The sequence below is a fragment of the Ranitomeya variabilis genome, chromosome 1 (genome assembly GCF_051348905.1).
Source record: "Ranitomeya variabilis isolate aRanVar5 chromosome 1, aRanVar5.hap1, whole genome shotgun sequence".
Lineage (NCBI taxonomy): Eukaryota > Metazoa > Chordata > Amphibia > Anura > Dendrobatidae > Ranitomeya > Ranitomeya variabilis.
The window spans coordinates 766,898,532-766,923,495 of NC_135232.1; the positions used below are offsets into that span (position 1 = coordinate 766,898,532).

The following is a 24,964-nucleotide window of genomic DNA, read 5'->3' on the forward strand; positions in this document are numbered from 1 at the left end:
CCCCTGCTGTGTAGCCGGCAACGTGTCCTGCAAAAGTCACGCAGACACAACACACCCAAAGCTGCCGCCTGTGCAGGCTTCGGCCTACACTCCCCTCCCCCTGCTCCTCCTCCTCCTGCTCCTCCTCCTGCTGTCCCTGGGCTCTAACACACCGCCAGTTTTTGCCCAGATGTGCTAGCTGCACAGAGAAAAACACCAGCCAATGTGTCAGTGGGGTCCAGCACCGCCAGCTGTTCCCCTGCTGTGCAGCCGGCAACGTGTCCTGCAAAAGCCACGCAGACACAAGAACTGAAATTGAAGGGAACCTGTCCCCCCTCCCCCAGGCGTTTTTACGTTATCCAGCCACCTTGTACAGCGGTAATGCTGCATGTGTGCAAGGTGGCTCAGAAACGTATTCTCCTCGCACATGTGGAACTGAAAACACGTCTGCAATGTGTCCTCTGTGTGACCATTTAACCGTCCCGGTGGTGTGACTTTCCTTTGTAATGACACGCTGCAACCCCCTTGGTAGCGCTGCCCGTCTTCTGGCATCATGGTTTGGCTGCCTGCGCCTCTGCGGCCGCCCTGACCCACACAACGCCCCTCGGTGTCTTATTTATTGGGACTGCGAGGGTGTGATTGATGGGCAGGATCAGTGCATCAGTTCGCCTGTCCCTCCTCTCCTTCCGCCTTCTTCGGACTGTGCGGCTTCATGGCCGTGGCATGCGATAAGGGATCAGATGACGCCGCACAGTCTGAAGCGGGTGTAAGGACCCGAGTGTGAGAGGCGAACATATGTGCTGCGCCAGGCCCTGAATCCCAGCCCCGCAGTGTTTTAACAATGTTAAGACACTGCGGGGCTGGGATTCATGGGCATCGCGAACCGCACCGGCCGACATTACATGATGCCAGAAGATGGGCAGCGCTAACGGCGCTAGGCCAGGGGATAACACGACAGCGCAGACTCCTGTACAGCAAATAACAACGCTCGGGAGGCTGCACCCAGCACCAAGGTGGGATTCTTGACACCTGTGCTGCGTCTCATTACAAAGGGAACTCTCGCCTCCATTACACAGTTTGACTGTCTAAAGGGCTGAATGTTATACGTGTTCCATTCAGCGTGTGCAAGGAGAAAAATTACAAGAGCAACCTTTGACTTGCGCAGCACTGCTGCTGCATAAGCTGTGGCTCTTCTACTTTGTAACCCCTGAGGGGGGGTTAAAGGTGACTTTTGAAATCGGTTCAATTAGGCTTCGGCCTACACTCTGCTCCACCTGCAGAGCCCGGGCTCCAACAACGCTAGTTGCTGTCCGGAAGTGCTGGCTGCACAGAGCCAAACACCTCGCCAATGTGTCAGTGGGGTCCAGCACCGCCAGCTGTTCCCCTGCTGTGTAGCCGGCAACGTGTCCTGCAAAAGTCACGCAGACACAACACACCCAAAGCTGCCGCCTGTGCAGGCTTCGGCCTACACTCCCCTCCCCCTGCTCCTCCTCCTCCTGCTCCTCCTCCTGCTGTCCCTGGGCTCTAACACACCGCCAGTTTTTGCCCAGATGTGCTAGCTGCACAGAGAAAAACACCAGCCAATGTGTCAGTGGGGTCCAGCACCGCCAGCTGTTCCCCTGCTGTGCAGCCGGCAACGTGTCCTGCAAAAGCCACGCAGACACAAGAACTGAAATTGAAGGGAACCTGTCCCCCCTCCCCCAGGCGTTTTTACGTTATCCAGCCACCTTGTACAGCGGTAATGCTGCATGTGTGCAAGGTGGCTCAGAAACGTATTCTCCTCGCACATGTGGAACTGAAAACACGTCTGCAATGTGTCCTCTGTGTGACCATTTAACCGTCCCGGTGGTGTGACTTTCCTTTGTAATGACACGCTGCAACCCCCTTGGTAGCGCTGCCCGTCTTCTGGCATCATGGTTTGGCTGCCTGCGCCTCTGCGGCCGCCCTGACCCACACAACGCCCCTCGGTGTCTTATTTATTGGGACTGCGAGGGTGTGATTGATGGGCAGGATCAGTGCATCAGTTCGCCTGTCCCTCCTCTCCTTCCGCCTTCTTCGGACTGTGCGGCTTCATGGCCGTGGCATGCGATAAGGGATCAGATGACGCCGCACAGTCTGAAGCGGGTGTAAGGACCCGAGTGTGAGAGGCGAACATATGTGCTGCGCCAGGCCCTGAATCCCAGCCCCGCAGTGTTTTAACAATGTTAAGACACTGCGGGGCTGGGATTCATGGGCATCGCGAACCGCACCGGCCGACATTACATGATGCCAGAAGATGGGCAGCGCTAACGGCGCTAGGCCAGGGGATAACACGACAGCGCAGACTCCTGTACAGCAAATAACAACGCTCGGGAGGCTGCACCCAGCACCAAGGTGGGATTCTTGACACCTGTGCTGCGTCTCATTACAAAGGGAACTCTCGCCTCCATTACACAGTTTGACTGTCTAAAGGGCTGAATGTTATACGTGTTCCATTCAGCGTGTGCAAGGAGAAAAATTACAAGAGCAACCTTTGACTTGCGCAGCACTGCTGCTGCATAAGCTGTGGCTCTTCTACTTTGTAACCCCTGAGGGGGGGTTAAAGGTGACTTTTGAAATCGGTTCAATTAGGCTTCGGCCTACACTCTGCTCCACCTGCAGAGCCCGGGCTCCAACAACGCTAGTTGCTGTCCGGAAGTGCTGGCTGCACAGAGCCAAACACCTCGCCAATGTGTCAGTGGGGTCCAGCACCGCCAGCTGTTCCCCTGCTGTGTAGCCGGCAACGTGTCCTGCAAAAGTCACGCAGACACAACACACCCAAAGCTGCCGCCTGTGCAGGCTTCGGCCTACACTCCCCTCCCCCTGCTCCTCCTCCTCCTGCTCCTCCTCCTGCTGTCCCTGGGCTCTAACACACCGCCAGTTTTTGCCCAGATGTGCTAGCTGCACAGAGAAAAACACCAGCCAATGTGTCAGTGGGGTCCAGCACCGCCAGCTGTTCCCCTGCTGTGCAGCCGGCAACGTGTCCTGCAAAAGCCACGCAGACACAAGAACTGAAATTGAAGGGAACCTGTCCCCCCTCCCCCAGGCGTTTTTACGTTATCCAGCCACCTTGTACAGCGGTAATGCTGCATGTGTGCAAGGTGGCTCAGAAACGTATTCTCCTCGCACATGTGGAACTGAAAACACGTCTGCAATGTGTCCTCTGTGTGACCATTTAACCGTCCCGGTGGTGTGACTTTCCTTTGTAATGACACGCTGCAACCCCCTTGGTAGCGCTGCCCGTCTTCTGGCATCATGGTTTGGCTGCCTGCGCCTCTGCGGCCGCCCTGACCCACACAACGCCCCTCGGTGTCTTATTTATTGGGACTGCGAGGGTGTGATTGATGGGCAGGATCAGTGCATCAGTTCGCCTGTCCCTCCTCTCCTTCCGCCTTCTTCGGACTGTGCGGCTTCATGGCCGTGGCATGCGATAAGGGATCAGATGACGCCGCACAGTCTGAAGCGGGTGTAAGGACCCGAGTGTGAGAGGCGAACATATGTGCTGCGCCAGGCCCTGAATCCCAGCCCCGCAGTGTTTTAACAATGTTAAGACACTGCGGGGCTGGGATTCATGGGCATCGCGAACCGCACCGGCCGACATTACATGATGCCAGAAGATGGGCAGCGCTAACGGCGCTAGGCCAGGGGATAACACGACAGCGCAGACTCCTGTACAGCAAATAAAAACGCTCGGGAGGCTGCACCCAGCACCAAGGTGGGATTCTTGACACCTGTGCTGCGTCTCATTACAAAGGGAACTCTCGCCTCCATTACACAGTTTGACTGTCTAAAGGGCTGAATGTTATACGTGTTCCATTCAGCGTGTGCAAGGAGAAAAATTACAAGAGCAACCTTTGACTTGCGCAGCACTGCTGCTGCATAAGCTGTGGCTCTTCTACTTTGTAACCCCTGAGGGGGGGTTAAAGGTGACTTTTGAAATCGGTTCAATTAGGCTTCGGCCTACACTCTGCTCCACCTGCAGAGCCCGGGCTCCAACAACGCTAGTTGCTGTCCGGAAGTGCTGGCTGCACAGAGCCAAACACCTCGCCAATGTGTCAGTGGGGTCCAGCACCGCCAGCTGTTCCCCTGCTGTGTAGCCGGCAACGTGTCCTGCAAAAGTCACGCAGACACAACACACCCAAAGCTGCCGCCTGTGCAGGCTTCGGCCTACACTCCCCTCCCCCTGCTCCTCCTCCTCCTGCTCCTCCTCCTGCTGTCCCTGGGCTCTAACACACCGCCAGTTTTTGCCCAGATGTGCTAGCTGCACAGAGAAAAACACCAGCCAATGTGTCAGTGGGGTCCAGCACCGCCAGCTGTTCCCCTGCTGTGCAGCCGGCAACGTGTCCTGCAAAAGCCACGCAGACACAAGAACTGAAATTGAAGGGAACCTGTCCCCCCTCCCCCAGGCGTTTTTACGTTATCCAGCCACCTTGTACAGCGGTAATGCTGCATGTGTGCAAGGTGGCTCAGAAACGTATTCTCCTCGCACATGTGGAACTGAAAACACGTCTGCAATGTGTCCTCTGTGTGACCATTTAACCGTCCCGGTGGTGTGACTTTCCTTTGTAATGACACGCTGCAACCCCCTTGGTAGCGCTGCCCGTCTTCTGGCATCATGGTTTGGCTGCCTGCGCCTCTGCGGCCGCCCTGACCCACACAACGCCCCTCGGTGTCTTATTTATTGGGACTGCGAGGGTGTGATTGATGGGCAGGATCAGTGCATCAGTTCGCCTGTCCCTCCTCTCCTTCCGCCTTCTTCGGACTGTGCGGCTTCATGGCCGTGGCATGCGATAAGGGATCAGATGACGCCGCACAGTCTGAAGCGGGTGTAAGGACCCGAGTGTGAGAGGCGAACATATGTGCTGCGCCAGGCCCTGAATCCCAGCCCCGCAGTGTTTTAACAATGTTAAGACACTGCGGGGCTGGGATTCATGGGCATCGCGAACCGCACCGGCCGACATTACATGATGCCAGAAGATGGGCAGCGCTAACGGCGCTAGGCCAGGGGATAACACGACAGCGCAGACTCCTGTACAGCAAATAACAACGCTCGGGAGGCTGCACCCAGCACCAAGGTGGGATTCTTGACACCTGTGCTGCGTCTCATTACAAAGGGAACTCTCGCCTCCATTACACAGTTTGACTGTCTAAAGGGCTGAATGTTATACGTGTTCCATTCAGCGTGTGCAAGGAGAAAAATTACAAGAGCAACCTTTGACTTGCGCAGCACTGCTGCTGCATAAGCTGTGGCTCTTCTACTTTGTAACCCCTGAGGGGGGGTTAAAGGTGACTTTTGAAATCGGTTCAATTAGGCTTCGGCCTACACTCTGCTCCACCTGCAGAGCCCGGGCTCCAACAACGCTAGTTGCTGTCCGGAAGTGCTGGCTGCACAGAGCCAAACACCTCGCCAATGTGTCAGTGGGGTCCAGCACCGCCAGCTGTTCCCCTGCTGTGTAGCCGGCAACGTGTCCTGCAAAAGTCACGCAGACACAACACACCCAAAGCTGCCGCCTGTGCAGGCTTCGGCCTACACTCCCCTCCCCCTGCTCCTCCTCCTCCTGCTCCTCCTCCTGCTGTCCCTGGGCTCTAACACACCGCCAGTTTTTGCCCAGATGTGCTAGCTGCACAGAGAAAAACACCAGCCAATGTGTCAGTGGGGTCCAGCACCGCCAGCTGTTCCCCTGCTGTGCAGCCGGCAACGTGTCCTGCAAAAGCCACGCAGACACAAGAACTGAAATTGAAGGGAACCTGTCCCCCCTCCCCCAGGCGTTTTTACGTTATCCAGCCACCTTGTACAGCGGTAATGCTGCATGTGTGCAAGGTGGCTCAGAAACGTATTCTCCTCGCACATGTGGAACTGAAAACACGTCTGCAATGTGTCCTCTGTGTGACCATTTAACCGTCCCGGTGGTGTGACTTTCCTTTGTAATGACACGCTGCAACCCCCTTGGTAGCGCTGCCCGTCTTCTGGCATCATGGTTTGGCTGCCTGCGCCTCTGCGGCCGCCCTGACCCACACAACGCCCCTCGGTGTCTTATTTATTGGGACTGCGAGGGTGTGATTGATGGGCAGGATCAGTGCATCAGTTCGCCTGTCCCTCCTCTCCTTCCGCCTTCTTCGGACTGTGCGGCTTCATGGCCGTGGCATGCGATAAGGGATCAGATGACGCCGCACAGTCTGAAGCGGGTGTAAGGACCCGAGTGTGAGAGGCGAACATATGTGCTGCGCCAGGCCCTGAATCCCAGCCCCGCAGTGTTTTAACAATGTTAAGACACTGCGGGGCTGGGATTCATGGGCATCGCGAACCGCACCGGCCGACATTACATGATGCCAGAAGATGGGCAGCGCTAACGGCGCTAGGCCAGGGGATAACACGACAGCGCAGACTCCTGTACAGCAAATAACAACGCTCAGGAGGCTGCACCCAGCACCAAGGTGGGATTCTTGACACCTGTGCTGCGTCTCATTACAAAGGGAACTCGCGCCTCCAACACAGTTTGACTGTATAAAGGGCTAAATGTTATACGTGTTTCATTCAGCGTGTGCAAGGAGCGAAATTAAAAGAGCAACCTTTGACTTGTGCAGCACTACTGCTGCATAAGCTGTGGCTCTTCTACTTTCTAACCCCTGAGGGGGGGTTAAAGGTTACCTTTGAAATTGGTTCAAGTAGGCTTCGGCCTACACTCTGCTCCCCCTGCAGAGCCCGGGCTACAACACCGCTCGTTGCTGTCCGGAAGTGCTGGCTGCACAGAGCCAAACACCTCGCCAATGTGTCAGTGGGGTCCAGCACCGCCAGCTGTTCCCCTGCTGTGCAGCCGGCAACGTGTCCTGCAAAAGCCACGCAGACACTTGCTCTTGTACCTTCTGCTCCACATCCTGGTTCCAGTACCGTCAGCTGGTTCCGGGCAGAGCCTTTGGCTTAGGTGCCTCCCTCTGGGTATCCGAGTTCCACCAACGTCAGGTGGTCCTTGGTAGTGCTTTCAGGCACGGGTACCTCCTGCTTAGTAACCGGGTTCCAGTAACGTCAGCTGGTCCTCGGTAGTTCCATTGGCTCTTGGACCTTCGGCTACCCATCCGGGTTCCAGCACCGTCAGCTGGTTCTCGGCAGTGTCTTTTGCTCTTGTACCTTCTGCTCCCCATCCTGGTTCCAGTACCGTCAGCTGGTTCCGGGCAGAGCCTTTGGCTTAGGTGCCTCCCTCTGGGTATCCGAGTTCCACCAACGTCAGGTGGTCCTTGGTAGTGCTTTCAGGCACGGGTACCTCCTGCTTAGTAACCGGGTTCCAGTAACGTCAGCTGGTCCTCGGTAGTTCCATTGGCTCTTGGACCTTCGGGTAGCCATCCGAGTTCCAGTTCCATCAGCTGGTTCTCGGCATTTTCTCAGCCTTCTTGTACCTTCTGCTACATTTCCAAGTTCAAGAGACTAAACACGATGACCCGGAAGAACACCCCTAAGATGACGACGACACCAGAGACGACAACCACCGTGATGACGACGACCCTGGAGACGATGACCCTGAAGACCACCCCGATGACGACGACCCCGGAGACCACCCCGATGACGACGACCCCGGAGACGACGACCCTGGAGACGACGACGACCTGGAAGACCGAGAAGCAGAAGAACAAGAGGCTGCAGAACAAAGAGCAGAAGGACATTAAGCATAACACAAAATATCAGAGCAAAAAAATATTATGTAAATTATAAGCAGAAGAAGACTAAGCAGTGTATGGGGGTGAGTCCGTTCTTCCTCGTGGTGCCCCTGGATAAAGCCTGATGCTGCAGGCCAAACTGAACGCGGACAAATGTAACTGGTTTGTGACAGGCAGAACGGAAGGTGTAATCTTCAAACTTTTATAGATAACAACTACGGGAATGCCTGTCACAAATAAGAATATGATGAAGAAGTTGAATATGATGAAGATAATAGTAAAATAAAAAGAATATGAACAATGTAACCCAAAAAATAATAGGTAGAAGATGAAGAAGAAGATGAATAAGGTGAAGAAGTTGATGTCAAAGAAGCTGATGATGAGGATAATTAAGAAGAAAGCGTGGGAGAAGTAAAAAAGAAGGTGAAGGGCGTGGAAGTAGTGAAACATCAATATCTGACATAAAAAAAAAAAAAAATAACATAGTCAAATTCTTTCTAACGCCGAACTTCATAAAAAAAAATAAAAAATCCTGCTATTCTATTACATTGGGCTAAACCTCTGTCCCTTTAATATCTCCGCCACGTCCCCCAATACATCCTACATTATTCTTAGTTGTTTTCCTTCATGTAGAATGAACCTACAAGTTTATTAAGGGTTTATTTTAATTCCGATATTTTCATCCCATTGACTTGCATTGGGATCGGGTATCGGTATCGGATTGGATCCGATATTTTGACGGTATCGGCCGATACTTTCCGATACCGATACTTTCCGATATCGGAAAGTATCGCTCAACACTAGTCACAAATCAACACAAGATCTACTGGTTGTTTTTTTTTTTACTCAATGAATTTTGTTTCAGGAGACTAAAATATTGCTCAGCAGAGATAAAAGACTGGATCACAAGCGAGCTTCTTATGTACCTATTATTTTCCTGTAGCTTTAGGGCTGACATTTTTTATATATCGCTTCCTTTTTATTAACATGCCGCCTGCAGCATTTAATCATTGTTGACTTCTCACTTAGCATCACATATCAGATCACACTGGAGTAGTGGTAACACCTTGGACATTTATTTATCCATCTAACATCAAAGGGAAGACAGAGCAGAGTAAAAATGGCAAAAAATAACATATTTTACCTTCTGCCTAAAATGTTAATTGTTAATAAATATTGAAAGATTATTCCTAGGGTGGCAAATGATGAATCAAGTAAAAAAAAACAAAAAAAAAACAAATATATATATATATATATATATATATATATATATATATATATATATATATATATATATAATTTAATAAATCCCAGGTAATTCTCACGTCGCCCTTAAACTCTCTATACTTGTAACTGTTGATATTTCTTGTTATTGCAGGCTAACACGTTAGGGAAAAATAAATTGTGCACACTGTTTTCTTGTTATTTTATATGTATTTGAACATGAAAATTTGAAAAAAACATTTAGAAAATTTGCATATAGAAGTATTATCATTTACTCTGACGATCTCTGACATTTTAATGTTGTATTTCAGGTCACTGAAACCAAGAAGAATTTTTTTTTTACTTATTGTTATGTTTAGCCATACCAGAAACTTATTATAATGATGTAATAAACTCCGAAAAAAAATCTCATTAAGAATAGAAAATATAACTCATAGAAAAATAAAAAATAAAATAAAACAAACATATATATATATATATATATATATATATATATATATATATATATATATATATATATATCCATTTATATATTTTATGTTTTATGTATTTTATTGAAATAATTTAAAAAATGTGTATATATATATATAGCTCTAGAACAAAATTAAGTGACCTCTGCAAAATGTTCAGTTTGTCTGATTTTTCTCTTTATAGGTATATTTTTGAGTAAAATGTAAATTGTTCATTTATTCTATAAACTTCTGACAACTTGTCTCCGAGTTTCCGAGCAATACATTTTGTATTTTTTTTCTGAAAATTTATAAAAAAAACCCCATTGCTTTCAGACCTCAAATAATGCTAAGAAAACAAGTTCATAATCATTTAGAAACAACAATACTAATGTTTTAACTCAGGAAGAGTTCAGAAATCAATATTTTGTGGAATAACCATGATTTTTAATCACAGCTTTCATGCGTCTTGGCATGCTTTGCACCAGTCTTTCACACTGCTTCTGGGTCAAAAATGTAAGCAGTTCTTCTTTGTTTGATGGCTTGTGACTATCCATCATCCTCTTGATTACATTCCAGAGGTTTCCAATGGGGTTCAGGTCTGGAGATTGGGCTGCCCATGACAGGGCTTTGATGTGGTGGTATCTTAATTTTTGCCAGAGCTATATATATATATATATATATATATATATATATATATATATATATATATATATATATATATATATATATATATATATGTATATATATATATATATATATATATATATATTTCAATATGCAACATTTTGTGCTTACACAATAGTACATATTGGCATTATTTTAAGTTTGGTACCTTGACTCCATAGATTACTTGTTTTTACCTTTTTATATATAATGGCAATCAAATTATTGCTAATACATCAACAGACAGATTGATAAGTAGAAAGTTGAGAACTTAGAAATGACTTTTCATTTTCTTTTGTCCTTTATGTTCATTCCCACCAAATCTTACTATAATGATCTAAATATAGTACTTTATTCCGTTTCACGCCAAAAGAAGAATTTTGCTTCTAAGGGCTCATACTCACATGCGAGAAACTCAGACGAGTCTCGCACGTCAATACCCGGCACTGCACCCAGCACTCAGATCGGAGCGTGCGGCTGCATAGCAATACATGCAGCCGCACGCTCACCTCAGCTCAGACTCATCTGATTTTCTCGCATGTGAGTATTAGCCCTTAAAGTTAGGGTCCAACTTACTAGATTGCTTTTACTTTGAAAATATTTTAATCAAAACAGGTGTCAATGTTAGTTGACATTGTAACATTCATGTCTGTGGCTCCAAGTATAAGTTATCTGAATTGATCTGTACCAACTAGAAAGCTAGAAACCATAGGGTACATAAGGTGCCCAGTCTTGTAGGTTATTTTACAAAAAAGTATTAATTGGTAATCTCCAATATTGTATAAGTGTATATTCTAATATTCATAAAAAATAATGCTGGCATAGCATATCTAAATAGGAAACTTGCCGCAAATGATGCCAATAGTAACAGTTAGTAAGTAAGTTACAAGAATTTCCCAGCTTTTTCGCTTCATACATCATCTTGAATGGACATCCAATTCTTCCAATACTGACTAGTTAGCAGTGCTTTAGAAAACCTGGCCCATTGCATGAAGGCCCAATGTCATTTAATGAAGATTTGAATTGTATGCATGGACCCCACCATTATAAATAACCTTCTTTACCTTCTCCCTGACAGCAGTGACGGCGTTAATAACAGCCATATGTCTAAATGCCACTGACGTGTTAAACAAGACTACTTTGTATGGGACATTGCTAAAGCAAAACAAACATATTTCCTAATAAGACAGAAGGATAGAGTAATGTTATTTTATTTAATGAGCAAGAACAGATTGCTTCACCATGTGGATCTGTTTATGAGATTACAGTATATTGAATGGAACAGCTAATGATCAACTAATTTATTCTTAAGTGCCAGGAAACAAGAAAACACAGGTTTCCAGTGTTGATGGTTATGCGACTTCTGTACTTTTATAGCAGGATAGGATCCCATAGCCCACACATCTGTCATTAATATGATATATTATAGCCATCACACCTACAAGGAGCCAGATGAAAGAATTGCAGGAGGGCAATGATTGTAATGATTGCAGATGCATCAGAAATATTAAAGAACATATTTAGCACACATTGACATTCAGAGATATGCATTTACAAGCTTCTCAGATGGCCTTTATGCATGTGTTTATGGGAAGCAGAACAATAGAAAAGAAAAGTTTCATATAATGCTTTTTTATAGAGCATAAAGCACTAACAATGTGCAGCTTTACGTATGGATTGAAAAATTGCAGTTCTTTTTGATATGTGTAACGTACATCTGACCTGAGGGGATGGATTGACCCAGTCTGATTCCAACTGAGAAACCACAGTAGATCACAGTCATTTAGCAAGCTACGCTATTCTGAGTGATAGATATACACTACCATTCAAAAGTTTAGGGTCACTTAGAAAAGCACAGTTTTTTCCAAAGAAGCTAACATTAAATGATTCAGAAATACACACTATACATTGTTATTTTGGTAAATGACTATTCTAGCTGCAAACGTATGGCTTGTATTGCAATATCTTCATAGGTGTATAGAAGCCCATTTACAATAACCATCACTTCAGTGTTCTTGTGGTACTTTGTGTTTGCAAACTGTGTAAGAAGGCTAATGGATGGTTAGAATACCCTTGCAAAACCTTGTGCATGTATGTTAGCACAGCTGAAAACAATTTGGCTGATTATAGAACCTATAAACCTGACCTTCCTTTGAGCTAGTTGAGAATCAGGAGCATTAAATCTGTTGGTTCAATTAAACTCTCAAAATGTCCAGAAAAAAAAGAACTGTCATTTGAAACTCGACAGTCTATTCTTGTTCTTAGAAATGAAGGCTATTCCATGCTAGAAATTGCCAAGAAACTAAAGATTTGGGACAACGGGGTATACTACTCCCTTCAGAGGAGAGCACAAACAGGCTCTAACCAGAGTAGAAAGAGAAGTGGGAGGCCCCGCTGCACAACTGAGCAACAAGACAAGTACATTAGAGTCTGTAGTTTGAGAAATCGACGCATCACAGGTCCTCAACTGGCAGCTTTATTAAATAGTACACACAAAACGCCAGTGTTAACGTCTACAGTGAAGATGCGACTCCGGAATGCTGGCCTTCAGGGCAGAGTGGCAAAGAAAAAGCCATTACTGAGACTGGCTAATAAAAGGAAAAGATTAATATGGGCAAAAGTACACAGACATTGGACAGAGGAAGATTGGAAAACAGTGTTATGGACGGATGAATCCAAGTTTGAGGTTTTTGGATCACACAGAATAACATTTGGAGACGCAGAACAACTGAAAAGATGCTGGAGGAGTGCCTGACGCCATCTGTCAAGCATGGTGGAGGTAATGGGATGGTCTGGGGTTGCTTTGGTGCTGGTAAAGTGGGAGATTTGTACAAGGTAAAAGGGAGGCTATCACTCCATTTTGCAACGCCATGCCATACCCTGTGGACAGCGCTTGATTGGAGTCAATTTCATCCTACAACAGGACAATAACCCAAAGCACACCTCCAAATTATGCAAGAACTATTTAGGGAAGAAGCAGGCAGCTGGTATTCTATCTGTAATGTAGTGGCCAGAACAGTCACCAGATCTCAACCCCATTGACCTCTTGTGGCAGCAGCTTGACCGCATGGTGCACAAAAAGTGCCCATCATGCCAAACCAACTTGTGGGAGGGGCTTCTGGAAGCATGGGATGAAATTTCTCCAGATTACCTCAACGAATTAACTGCTAGAATGCCAAAGGTCTGCAATGCTGTAATTGCTGCAAAGGGAGCATTCTTTGACGAAAGCAAAGTTTGAAGGAGAAAATTTTTATTTCAAATAATAATCTTTTTTTTTAACCTTGTCAATGTCTGGACTAGATTTTAAATTCATTTGGCAACTCATTTGATTAATAAAATTATGAGTTTTCATGGAAAAATTGTCTGGGTGACCCTAAACTTTTGAACCGTAGTGTAGCTATTCTGATGTCGGTATAGAAGATAGACCAGAATTATAGTATACACTAAAACAATTCTTGTAAGACAAAAGAGTCTGTAGAAGTTGAGATATGAAGTGATAACTGGAGATAATGTATGAGTGCTTTCAGTGGTGCATTAATTAAGAGCAATTATTCTGAATATTATTAAATGAAGCACTTAGTACAAATTAATTCCACATTCTGAGCTTTATTGGAATTACTGGGCAGAGTTTGGTATGGGGAACTTCTTCATGACTACTACTACTGTACTGCCAAAAATGTTGAGCAGTTAAAAATTGCAATGTGGCCAGAACCAGCTCTGTAGCAAATGTACTGATATTATGAAGATGTTTGGTTTTCAGCTTCACATGACCTGTATCCAAATGTACTATCCATCTATTACTGATCTGCTAACAAAACAAAGTATGACTGCTCCGAGATACATATTACATATCACAAAAGGTTCAATGAATTCCAACATGGCTCACTGATTTCATCAAGTCAGTGAGCTAAGCTCAGAGACTCAGAGCCCTACACTAGTGTATGCGTAATAGAGATTTAAATATAATATATCAGAGAGAATTTCATGAAATAATCATTAATGGTGTAAATTTCCTGGTATTTTAACCACATAAGTTAAATTGCTGGATTTGCTATTGCCAGGTGTCACCTAGGTCTTCTACTAAAGTTTTTAATTTTGATTTAGTCTGAATTATGGCATAGAAATGAGATGAAACAAAGTCATCTGCTCTAGCCAATGAGCAGCTTAAGTCTGGGACATTTGGGTCATCCATGGACATTCATTAAATCACTAGTCAATGTTAGAAGATATCAAATGATTACACAAACAATGTATAATGGGTAAAACTGCTTTCTTTTCCTCTACTCATGACACCAGAACACCATGAATTAATGTTACTCTATATAGTTATAATGAGAACATTTTATGAGGTTTTAAGACAATAGTCTCTTCTAAATGCCATGCATGTTGATATAACATCCACATATAAATTTACTGTAACATTTAGTCGTCTTTCAACCTATTTTCACTGGTCTTCCTTGCTCCTTTCCTGCCTTTCCACCTTCCTTTTTCCTGACATTAGTGAAGCCAGATTTGCCATTAGCATTCCAGTTTTTTCAAGGTGTTTGACCTTAGGGCCCTGGGCAGACCAGTCATGTATTATCACTCTGATCTGTTGTTGAATGGACCTTGCTTTGTGTCTAAGAGTCAGGTCATTCTGAGCAAGCTACGGTAGCAAACTAGGAAGGTTACAAAGAATATAATCAATTGCTGTAACATTAAGATTTCCCTTAACCGAAACAAACAACCTTAATAAATGCATAAAAACCTCCAATATATTTATGTTTTTATTTATGATCAACTATTGTTGGGATTGCACGTTTAAGCAATGAGAGTTCTCCTGACAAACCCTAATTAAAGATTCATCTATTAGACTACCAAATAGTTAGGGGGGCATATTAATATCTTCCTAGAAACTACACCACCCCTACCTTAAACATACAATGTCAGTGTACTTGACTTCATTACGGGCATTGTACATGAATCTTTAGTGTACAAACATTTAGCCATTGAAACACAACCCAATGTATCAAGATGCTTTTTGGATGAATGCTTCTCCACGCAGTGGCCCCTTCTATAAAACGGCTTAACTTTTTGCTTGTTGGCTATAAATTGATTACAGACATTTTTTCTTCTTTCTACTCCACTACAATTCTACTTTGACTTGAGCAGATATAAACTATGATTAGTTTTTTATGTCTCAGATCCTCATGGAGGAAATCTCTTCTAAGTTTCAGTGTTACTGACACATTTAGGTTTCAGTATTGCTACAACAGATTTTAAAATAAAATTGATTTGACTGATTTTTTTGATCAACGCAAAATATTTTTCAACACGTGACCTATTGTTTTAGATTGAAAATGGATTCTGTCTGGTTCTTTACATAGTTTCTACTGTTCCCAAAAGGATGTAACGACAAAATCTCTGTATTATTATGCAGAATATTTTCTTGCAGCTGAAGTAGATAAAATGAAGTAAAATAATGAACTTTGCATCAAAGCAGTATTGTCTTGTGTGAAGTGCAAATGGGAAACAATAAGGTGCACATTCCCGAAAGTTTCCCTAGACAAATAACTGGTGCAGGGAGCTGTTTTCAGCACTGGACCATCTTTTATAGCAGAACCATTGCTATTAAATAAATAAAAAAAATCTGGCAATGAAATATGACCACCTTATCTAATAATCATAGGACAGATGAGTATAGCTCACAGTACTGTTCCTGTGCTGCTGACATTAGTGAGCCACTTCAATATGTGTCCGCTACAACTCTCCAAATATTTCCAATCGGATTTTACCTAAATTAGACTTTAGTTTTAATTTAAGGTTTCTTCACTTCTAGTTTCTGTTTATTTTGCTTTCTATGAATATTCCATGTATGAATATGTGAGTTCCAATTGTAGATCTTCTTGTATTTTACAAGCACAGTTCAGGACATTCCATGTCTATAGCTGGTTCTGATTAATATCTAATTTAGAAAGTAGTGTACTAAATCAGTTAACCACTTTAAAATAGAGAAATATGTACACTTTTATTATCCCTTTGACTTTGTTGGTAATAATAGTCTATATCTTATTTGGTCAAAAAAGACACAATTGTATAAATAGAAATATGTTCCACATAAAGTTGTGCATTATGGTAACTAGTGAATGTTATATCTTCAAATAAATTCAATGTTCTTTTATAATCTAATATAAGTTCAGTAGAAAAACAGGGTGATATGTGGAACAAATATTAAAATGCCAACACAATACAGCTGTGTAAAATGAAAGGATCAGTATTACTTCTCGACAAAGGCTGATTTAAAGCCTCACTTTCTCATAAGAGTGAGATTTATTTGTAAAAACAACATACTTTTTTTTTAAAATTTGGATAGGTTCTTCTGACTGCCAACTAGATGTCATGATTCCTGTGTGAAATGTCTATGTATCACCCATAGAGGGAAGAAAAACGAATGTGTTGATGACAGTTTTCTTCAAAACTAAAGTGAAATTTAATAATGACCATTGAGAAGAAATTCTACTTGTAGAGACTGTTCTGATAAAGATTGTTTATCAGCTACTAGTTAGGACAGCATATTGCATAAGTCAAACACAAATGCAGTCTGTAAGTACTTAGGTATAGGGTACTTGTTTCGGCTCATTGTGAGCAATTCATGTGGTGATCTCATGCGTGTTCTACTTTAACAGCGACATTTACAACAGCTTGGGTTTTAGATTTTGTATTAAACCCTCACCATTTAGGTTCTACTAAACTACACCTAGATCACCACATAGGTCAATGAGAAATCAAGCAAGGTGGTGCAGGTCACACACATAGTACAAATGTTAAAATGTGGCCGTTTTATGATCACGTCAGCTTGGCCTTACCTGAAAACCTATAAATAACATGTACTTGCATTAAAAAGCTGAATCCAATCTGATTTTACCATATATTACCATTATTCTTCTTACTAAAGAAAGTTGACAACTACTAAAGCTTCTGAAATGAATAGTGAGTCCTATATTGTTAACAGACAAAGATATTTTACACAGCTAGTCAAATACATCGGAAGAATTTATCAACTTCATCAAGAAGAAGTAGAACCACCTTGTAGAGTTTGCCAATGTCTTGTGTATTCAACAAAATAGCTTAATTTCAAAGCAATTGTGTTGGTTAAATCACTGTTTGGAGCATCTACTGATAAAGTAGGTGCCCATGCAACCATTTTTTCCCTAATAGGGCCACTATACTGATAGTTACTAGAATGTGCAGAGGAATAGTAGAGCAGGCGTCAATGTAGATTTTCTGGGTCCTGTCAGAGCTTAGAGGTGCATGGATTAATATTTCCCTATACATAAAAAATATAGCATTTCACATATTATTTTCTGACATTAAATATACCAATTTATTGGTCTAGTCTATTATTCACCTTTCTGATGACTTTCTAAAAAATGTCTGATGTTTTTCTGCAATATTGCATATTGTATATTATATACAGTTTTGCATAAAAAATAAATTAAAAGGAAATATGACTACTAAGTGTTTTAGTGAATGAAGAAATTATTCTGCTCATAGTAAATATCCAGAAATTTAAATTACATACATAAATTGATGACAAAATTGTGTTATTAACAAAAGGTACTATTAAGATCTATTTTGCAAATTAAATATGTAGGATCAAATTAGCTTAGCTATAGTACATTTGCCTAACATTTCCTTTGGGAATCGATAACTATGGGCCTGAATAGTGGATAAATCATTAGACATTTTACTGACTTGTTTATGTTGCAACAATGTATCAGATATCATAGGAAAAGAATCAGACGTGCGAAAACTACACCTCTCAGCATGTCTTACAAGCCACATTTGAACTGTTGCAGCTTTGCATTAAATGGAGAGCCACAGGTGGCAAACCACTACAATAAGGTATGGCATTAGGAGAAGCATCAAGCAGATTGCCAAGGTTAGCCTCATGGTGTGACTACTCAACTTTACCTCTACGCTAAATATATGGATATATAGACATAAATTTGCTCTTGTATCGTAGAAGTAAAGTTGACCAGTCAGACAACATACTGTGATGCTAACCTTGGCAATCAGCTGCGTGTTTCACCTAGTGGCAAACTTTATTATAGCTTATTAATAAGTATATATATATATATATATATATATATATATATATATATATATACACTTATCTATACACACACTCACAGACATTTAACTTACACGTAAAGTTGGCTAGTCAAAAGTCATACTATGATGTTAACCTTGGCAATCAGCTGCGTGTTTCACCTAGTAGCGAACTTTATTATGGTTTATATATAAGTATATAAATATATATATATATATACATATATATATATATATATATATATATATATATATATATATATACACACACACACTTGCATTTAGACATTAATCGTACAATTAAAGTTGACTAGTAAAACCTCATTCTGTGGTGCTAACCTTGGCAATCCACTTCACCTAGTTTCACCTAGTAGCATACTTTATTGTAGTTTACATATATATATATATATATATATATATATATATATATATATATATATATATATATATATATATATGTATATATATCCAGATCACTTACTAAAAAGGCTTATCTAGTCATTGCTATTATTTTAGTAACATATTTAACTGTTACGCTATTGTTATAACTATTTGCAAGATGTTTGTTTTATTTTGTTTTTTTATGTTTGGGGCAGAAGGTTGAAACAAAAAGTCACCAAATCATTATATTTAAGAAATATAGGGTCTGTAAAATGTAGACAGTTTCTGGCAGCTCAAACATATGCATGCACATAATTTGCTCATGCACTTCTATTTTGTCATGGAGTCAGAGTGCGATAGCATGGAATGTTTACTTAGGAATTCATTTAGAAAACTTCCTGGCCCATAGATGACAATTTTACCTGTAATCAATGGAAACCATATATCTGCAGGGCTTTTTTTTATTTGCCTCATCTAGCAGCCAATAGACTCTAATAAATAACATACGATTCCATATCCCATCTGGTGCCACTTTGGACCACAAGTAAAAAAAAATATATATATATATATATATCTTTAATTTGGAAAAAGCATTCTACTCCTGTTCAGGACTTTTGATACTGAGAACCCCAGTGCTTGTTTCCTAATGATGAAACAAGGTAATTTAGAAACGAGGAGATGGTTTTAACAAGCACAAGATGTTTTTAACACGTACAATTCCTTGTGACCCCAGGTCTGCTTTGTTGAACTGATTTTTATTACAATTTGGTCACTGAATAGCAAGGAGCAGACCACTTGTTAAAGCAGAAAGGAACCTTGTTCCAGCAGTCAGTCCTTACAGACAATAGAGAACTTGAGCCGAAAATGAAATTAAAGATTTATTCGACATTCGTTAACACTGAGATGTCGGCCAAGAAACTGTGCATGATCATGCAAAATCAGTGTCTGAAATGTAAAACATAAGGGTAGTGCCTGCATTATTACATTTCCTTTATTCTAGAATGTTAATGCACTCAGGGCTTCCTGACGCTCTGGCGGACTTGTCTCCTGGCCAATAGCGTGTTGTTCAAAGATACTTGTAGCAATTAAAATAACTTAACTAGGGTTAACTGGATAAATTCCCATTTCATCATTGCTTGTTCCCCCCATTCATTGCAATAAAAGAAAGCAATAAGTGAAAGGACAAGAAGACCTTCACCATACGACTGGCTGGTACAACATAAGGAGGCTGGAACATGCGAACGTAGTCTGCTAGGTAGCAGGTATATTACATCTACATTCAAATGGACATTGGATCTGTAATATTCAGCTCACACACCTTTCCCAGCTGCTAAGAACATATGTGTATGTCCTGCAAATATCTACAAGGCTGCAAAGTACAGGAAAAAAAAGATTCTGTATGCCGCTTTTACATTACTAGTAAATGAAATCAATAGCAATGCAGATTTCTGTACCACCTCCCAGGTATTGGGGAAATGGAAGCGCCATTTTCAGGCTGAATTGTTATGGCTGTGACTTTTACAGGCGTAACACTGAATGCGGTTTTGTAAATTTGCACATACAATGCCACCATTATAAAATGGGAAAAGGAACCACACATGTGGCAGCAATCTATGGATTGGTTTTCATTAAACAATGCTCTTCTTCTATAGCAGCCATGCTATCACAAACAGCAAGACTGAATTATCAATGAAAAAATATGTTTAGTGAATGTTCTATGGAATAATAGTCAGGATATTTACTAAAGGTGCTGCAAAATAACCGATAACCACAATATTTTATGAATGTTCTTTAGAATAGCATCTGTATTTTAAATATATACACATTTACACATATATACTGTATATATATATATATATATATATATATATATATATATGTACATATGCTATTCATACCATGTGACAATACATTAATACGATCAGGATAAGAACTTATAGTCCCACAGGTAATAGTGCATCAATCCATACTATATTTGGCATTATGCTAAAAAGCTACTGCTAGGCTTTTTCTTGTACATATCTTACATATTTTCACAAAGAACCAGACTAGGTATGACGTGTTAATGGTAACAATATGATAACCCTCACAGTCATTATCATTTCTTAAAGGGAAAGCAGGCAGCTGTATACACTGCTGCAAGATGCTCCTCTATTACTACTTCTCTGCACTTCTGACTATCTTCAGAATGGGATCATAGTCCAATATCAGCCCATGTCATACTTGAATATAATGACATACCTATATATTCATATTTATTTTTTTCCTTTTTTTGCTTATATTTTTAACTGATAAATGGAAGTAGCTGAAGGAGTTTCGATTGGAGTACTGTTCAACTTACGTATACCAGATCACATTACCAAAGTAGGACCCTATAAAGTAACTAGTGTGCCGCAAAACTTCATTCTTGGAGATAAACATTAGCATGTTTTAAAACATAGGTACAGCGATCTCTATAACACAGAGGATCTGATGATCAAATAATGCTTCATTTAGATAGAGGTCGATTTTAAAACATAGATGTCAATAATATCCTAGAGAGCAGAAAAAGTAATAAATGATTTAGGGTATTTAGCATTACAGAGAATAGGTACCAGATTCCTGAAGCATCCTATCATCTGTGTCCAGCTGCCTCATACCAATCCCTAAATGATTCTCAATTAATATATTCTTGCAGGCAACCTTATGCAAAGCTTTACCACTTGAGAACCTCTAGAAAGATTACATTTTCTGCCTTTCTTCAAGCAAGTCAAATCAGGAATTCACAGACCACCACTTTAACCTCCCTGCTTGTACTTCAGCCTTTGCATCCTCAGTGCATGTAGATGTCATTTGGAGACGCATTATTGTATACAGATCACTGCACTAGGGTGAATTTGCGCACGTGATCTTGTGTTCCTTAGCTTTGTATATTTTCACTATCCTCTAAAACAATAATTCCAGCAAGCTTTTTAAAAGCACAACGGAAACACTGCCAATCCTCAGGCAGAACGATTTATGTGTACGTACCTTTTCAATTTAACAAGGTCTGTTCCACAACTGGAGTCTCCTCATATGTTATAGGCTTTACTTTGCAGCTGAAAGCTGTACCACTACTGTTTAAATTTACATTCTTGTATCCGGTGCTTTCATCTCTATCTCTTTTTTATGATAGGGAAATGTCAGATTATTAACCTTATTCATTTCCATTGCATCTATACAGGGCAAATATATATATATATATATATATATATATATATATATATATATATATATATATATATATATATATATATATACATATATATATATAAAAATATATATATATCCATCTATCTATCTATCTATATATATATATATATATATATATATATATATATATATATGTATATATACATATATATATATATATGTATGTATGTGTGTGTGTATATATATATATATATATATATATATATATATACAGTATATATATATATATATATATATATATGTGTGTGTATTTTTACACAGTCAGATAGATATTTGTGTTTGTATATGGAACTGTATTAAATATTATCTCTCTCTATCTATATATTAATATAAAATAAGTGCATATATGTATTTTATATACGTGTTTAAATATATTTGTCAAAATGATTTCACATTAAAATGTACATGCTTATCTTAATAGGCAGGCTATTTGTTAAGAAATGAAAATAAAATAAAAATATTCCACCTATGACACATCTTATTATTCACTTATTCAGTACCCCAGCTAAAATTCTCTAAAATTAAGATATATATGATTAAAACATTTCTGAATGACTTTAGTATACAGTACAGATAGATGAAGTGATAATAAATCACTGTTTTGAAATTATCCATAAACCTGAGCAAGCAATAACGAAAAGGAATATAAAGAATATTACTTACGAGTCAAGGAGTTCACAATTAAGATGCAAATCCAGAGAAGCACTAAGGTGATCATATTTCAAGGATTTTTTAAAATCCACTTGAGCACTTTAAAAAATTCCACCTTGAATCTTGTGAATTTCCGAAGAATTTTTTTTTCCCCGCTGGTATGTACTGCTGTAAGAAAGCTGCTTGTCTATGTGTTTTTATTACAACGCAGATTTTTCTATATGAGCTACAGAAATAAGCGAAGCATGTATAGAGGAAACAGACAGCTTGCAGGTTAAGGAAAACCCTTTTGCAAGTCTGAGCAACTGAGAACTGACAAGCTAAATATGCCTGTAGCCCCATTCATTTCCCCGCCCACATGGGTTGCCAAAATTACCAAGCCCTACAGTGCTGGAGAAGACATTCTTTGCTATTCCTCCGCTGCCCCCTTTTTGTCATTCTCCCCTCTTTTTACTTCTTCTGTCTGCTGACATTTCCTGATTTTTTTTTTTTCCTTTTCACTCAAGCTTCGTAAAAAACCTTCAGATGTGAGTCACGACCAGGAATTGTCTGAGTCGTTAAATGAGGTCACTTACAACATCACTTTTCCTGCCAAGGTTAATTTGTGTCGTCATTAAAATATCAAACTGGTGATGGCGTTAGAGTGTCAGAGCAGATATCAGCAGTTTCTTAATAAGCTAAGAATTAACCAAGATGTTTTATGAGCAATATCCAGGCAGCTCTAATGCTATAATTGTGATGTAAAATCTCTCTCTGGGGTCACATTTACCAGGCATGTCTCTGTGAAGTAGTTTGCCACAAAAGTAACTCAAAACTGTAACATTATCTATATAAATAGAAAATGTTATATTGGTAAATGGGTGCATCAAAAGTAAAAAAAAACAGTTAAAAGAAAATATAAGAAAATATAAAAGACACATAACTCATTTGATATATGCCCCGACACACAAGTGTTTCTGGGATCACCTCCTGTCTTTATTTACAAGGGCATCAGGGCAGTCACACAGAGTAATTACTGCCATAACCACTTTGGCCAATGACTGGCTGCAGTGGTCATATGCTCTCACTGCATCATGTCATTGTAGGTGGCATGTTAAGAAATGAGGGAGGACCACAAGAGCTAGGGATTTAACAGGTGAGAAATATTTCATTTTTTTTAATTTTATTAAATATAGTTTTTTTTAATTGAAAATCACCCTCTTAAGCACAATCATGTTACACAACAGAAGATAAACTCTTTTTAAAATTATAAAGCATTATTTTGCACGAATAAGTGGCATAGCTATAGAATCAAGTGATATTAAAATTTTTCTTTGAGCGTAGAGGAATTAAAGTTCTTAATTTTCATGTAACATCATTTAAAATTCACAAACCAGAGACAGATGTAAATAGAGTTCCCAATTAGAGATAAGCAGATCAATACTTCAAGAATCAATTTCGGGTCTAATTTTCTGAAATTTGCATGTCACCATGAATTTGAACACTCTGCAATTTGATTCACGAGGATCGCCATAAAATAAAATATCACAATTCCTCCTCTCAGCGAATGATTGCTAAGCTGTTCTATGGAAGCTGTCTTGCTGAGCTGTCTGTGTCTTGATTGACAGCTCTGCTGTGCAATCTGTGACTGGGACATGCTGGACTTTCTGCAGGTGTTCAGTGTTCTGGTGATCGCATAGCTACTTAACTGAGCTGTCTGCCCCTGATCCCTGCCAGACGTAGTTTGTGCTTCTTGGTGTTAGCTTGATTCTGTTGCGCTGAGTTCTGATCTTCTGCTGCCTGACACTTTGGACTGTGTTCTGACTATCCCTTTGTCTTGTCTTTCGGCTTTTGATCCGCTATCTCTTGTTATTGACCATGGACTGTGACCTGACTTACGCTTTCGTGTTTTCATTTGTTTATCTATGTACCCTCGTGATTTTGACCCCTGAACCCCTGACTCTTCTGCCTCATGGACTGTCCATGCGTAGTGACTAGCGTCAAAGCAGCGCCTTTTCACAAACTTCTGAAGATTCAGTGAGCAGGCTAATGACATCAGGCATTGCCGCTCAGGCTTCCACATAATTCCCTACAGCTTTCATATCACATGTTGTAGCTCAACCAATCAAGGTGGACTGCTACTGCCAATGTAATAGATGTGGGCCAGCCATACAGGAACATTTTAGACTTTTCCAGAGAGATAGGAGGGCAGAGATTACAGCTAATTCCACATACTGTCAAAAAAGACTTAATCTGATTGTGGTGAATTACTTCAGTGCTGAATATTGAAAATTGAGGTGACTATGAATAATAATCAAAAGGTGCAAGTGATATAGCAAAATGTTGAAGCTACAGTCATGGCCAAAAGTGTTGGTACCCTAGAAATTGTTCCAGAAAATGAAGTATTTCTCCCAGAAAATTATTAGAATTACACGTTTTGTTATACACGTTTATTGCCTTTGTGTGTATTGGAACAGCACAAATAAACTGGAAAAAAGGCAAACTGGACATAGTTTCACACAAAACACAAACAGTCGGTCGTACAAAATTGTTGCCAACTTTTCAAACTTGTGGGTAAACAACTTTGTTTCTTGCATGTGATGCATGTAGCAAGTAATAGGTGTGGGCAAGGTGAAAATCACCCG

The 24,964-nt window shown here is 41.0% G+C and overlaps 1 protein-coding gene across 3 annotated transcripts in view; it reads right to left on the reverse strand.

The window, feature by feature from the left end:
- Nucleotides 1-22,660, reverse strand: part of CRLF1 (cytokine receptor like factor 1) — a 211,527-nt gene extending 188,867 nt beyond the window's left edge. For all 3 annotated transcript variants that reach the window (XM_077254486.1, XM_077254336.1, XM_077254409.1), the window contains exon 1: nucleotides 22,353-22,660. In XM_077254486.1, coding sequence (XP_077110601.1) covers nucleotides 22,353-22,407 — 55 coding nt within the window. In that variant the 5' untranslated portion in view covers nucleotides 22,408-22,660. The remainder of the gene's footprint in view (nucleotides 1-22,352) is intronic.
- Between the last annotated feature and the right edge of the window lie 2,304 nt (nucleotides 22,661-24,964).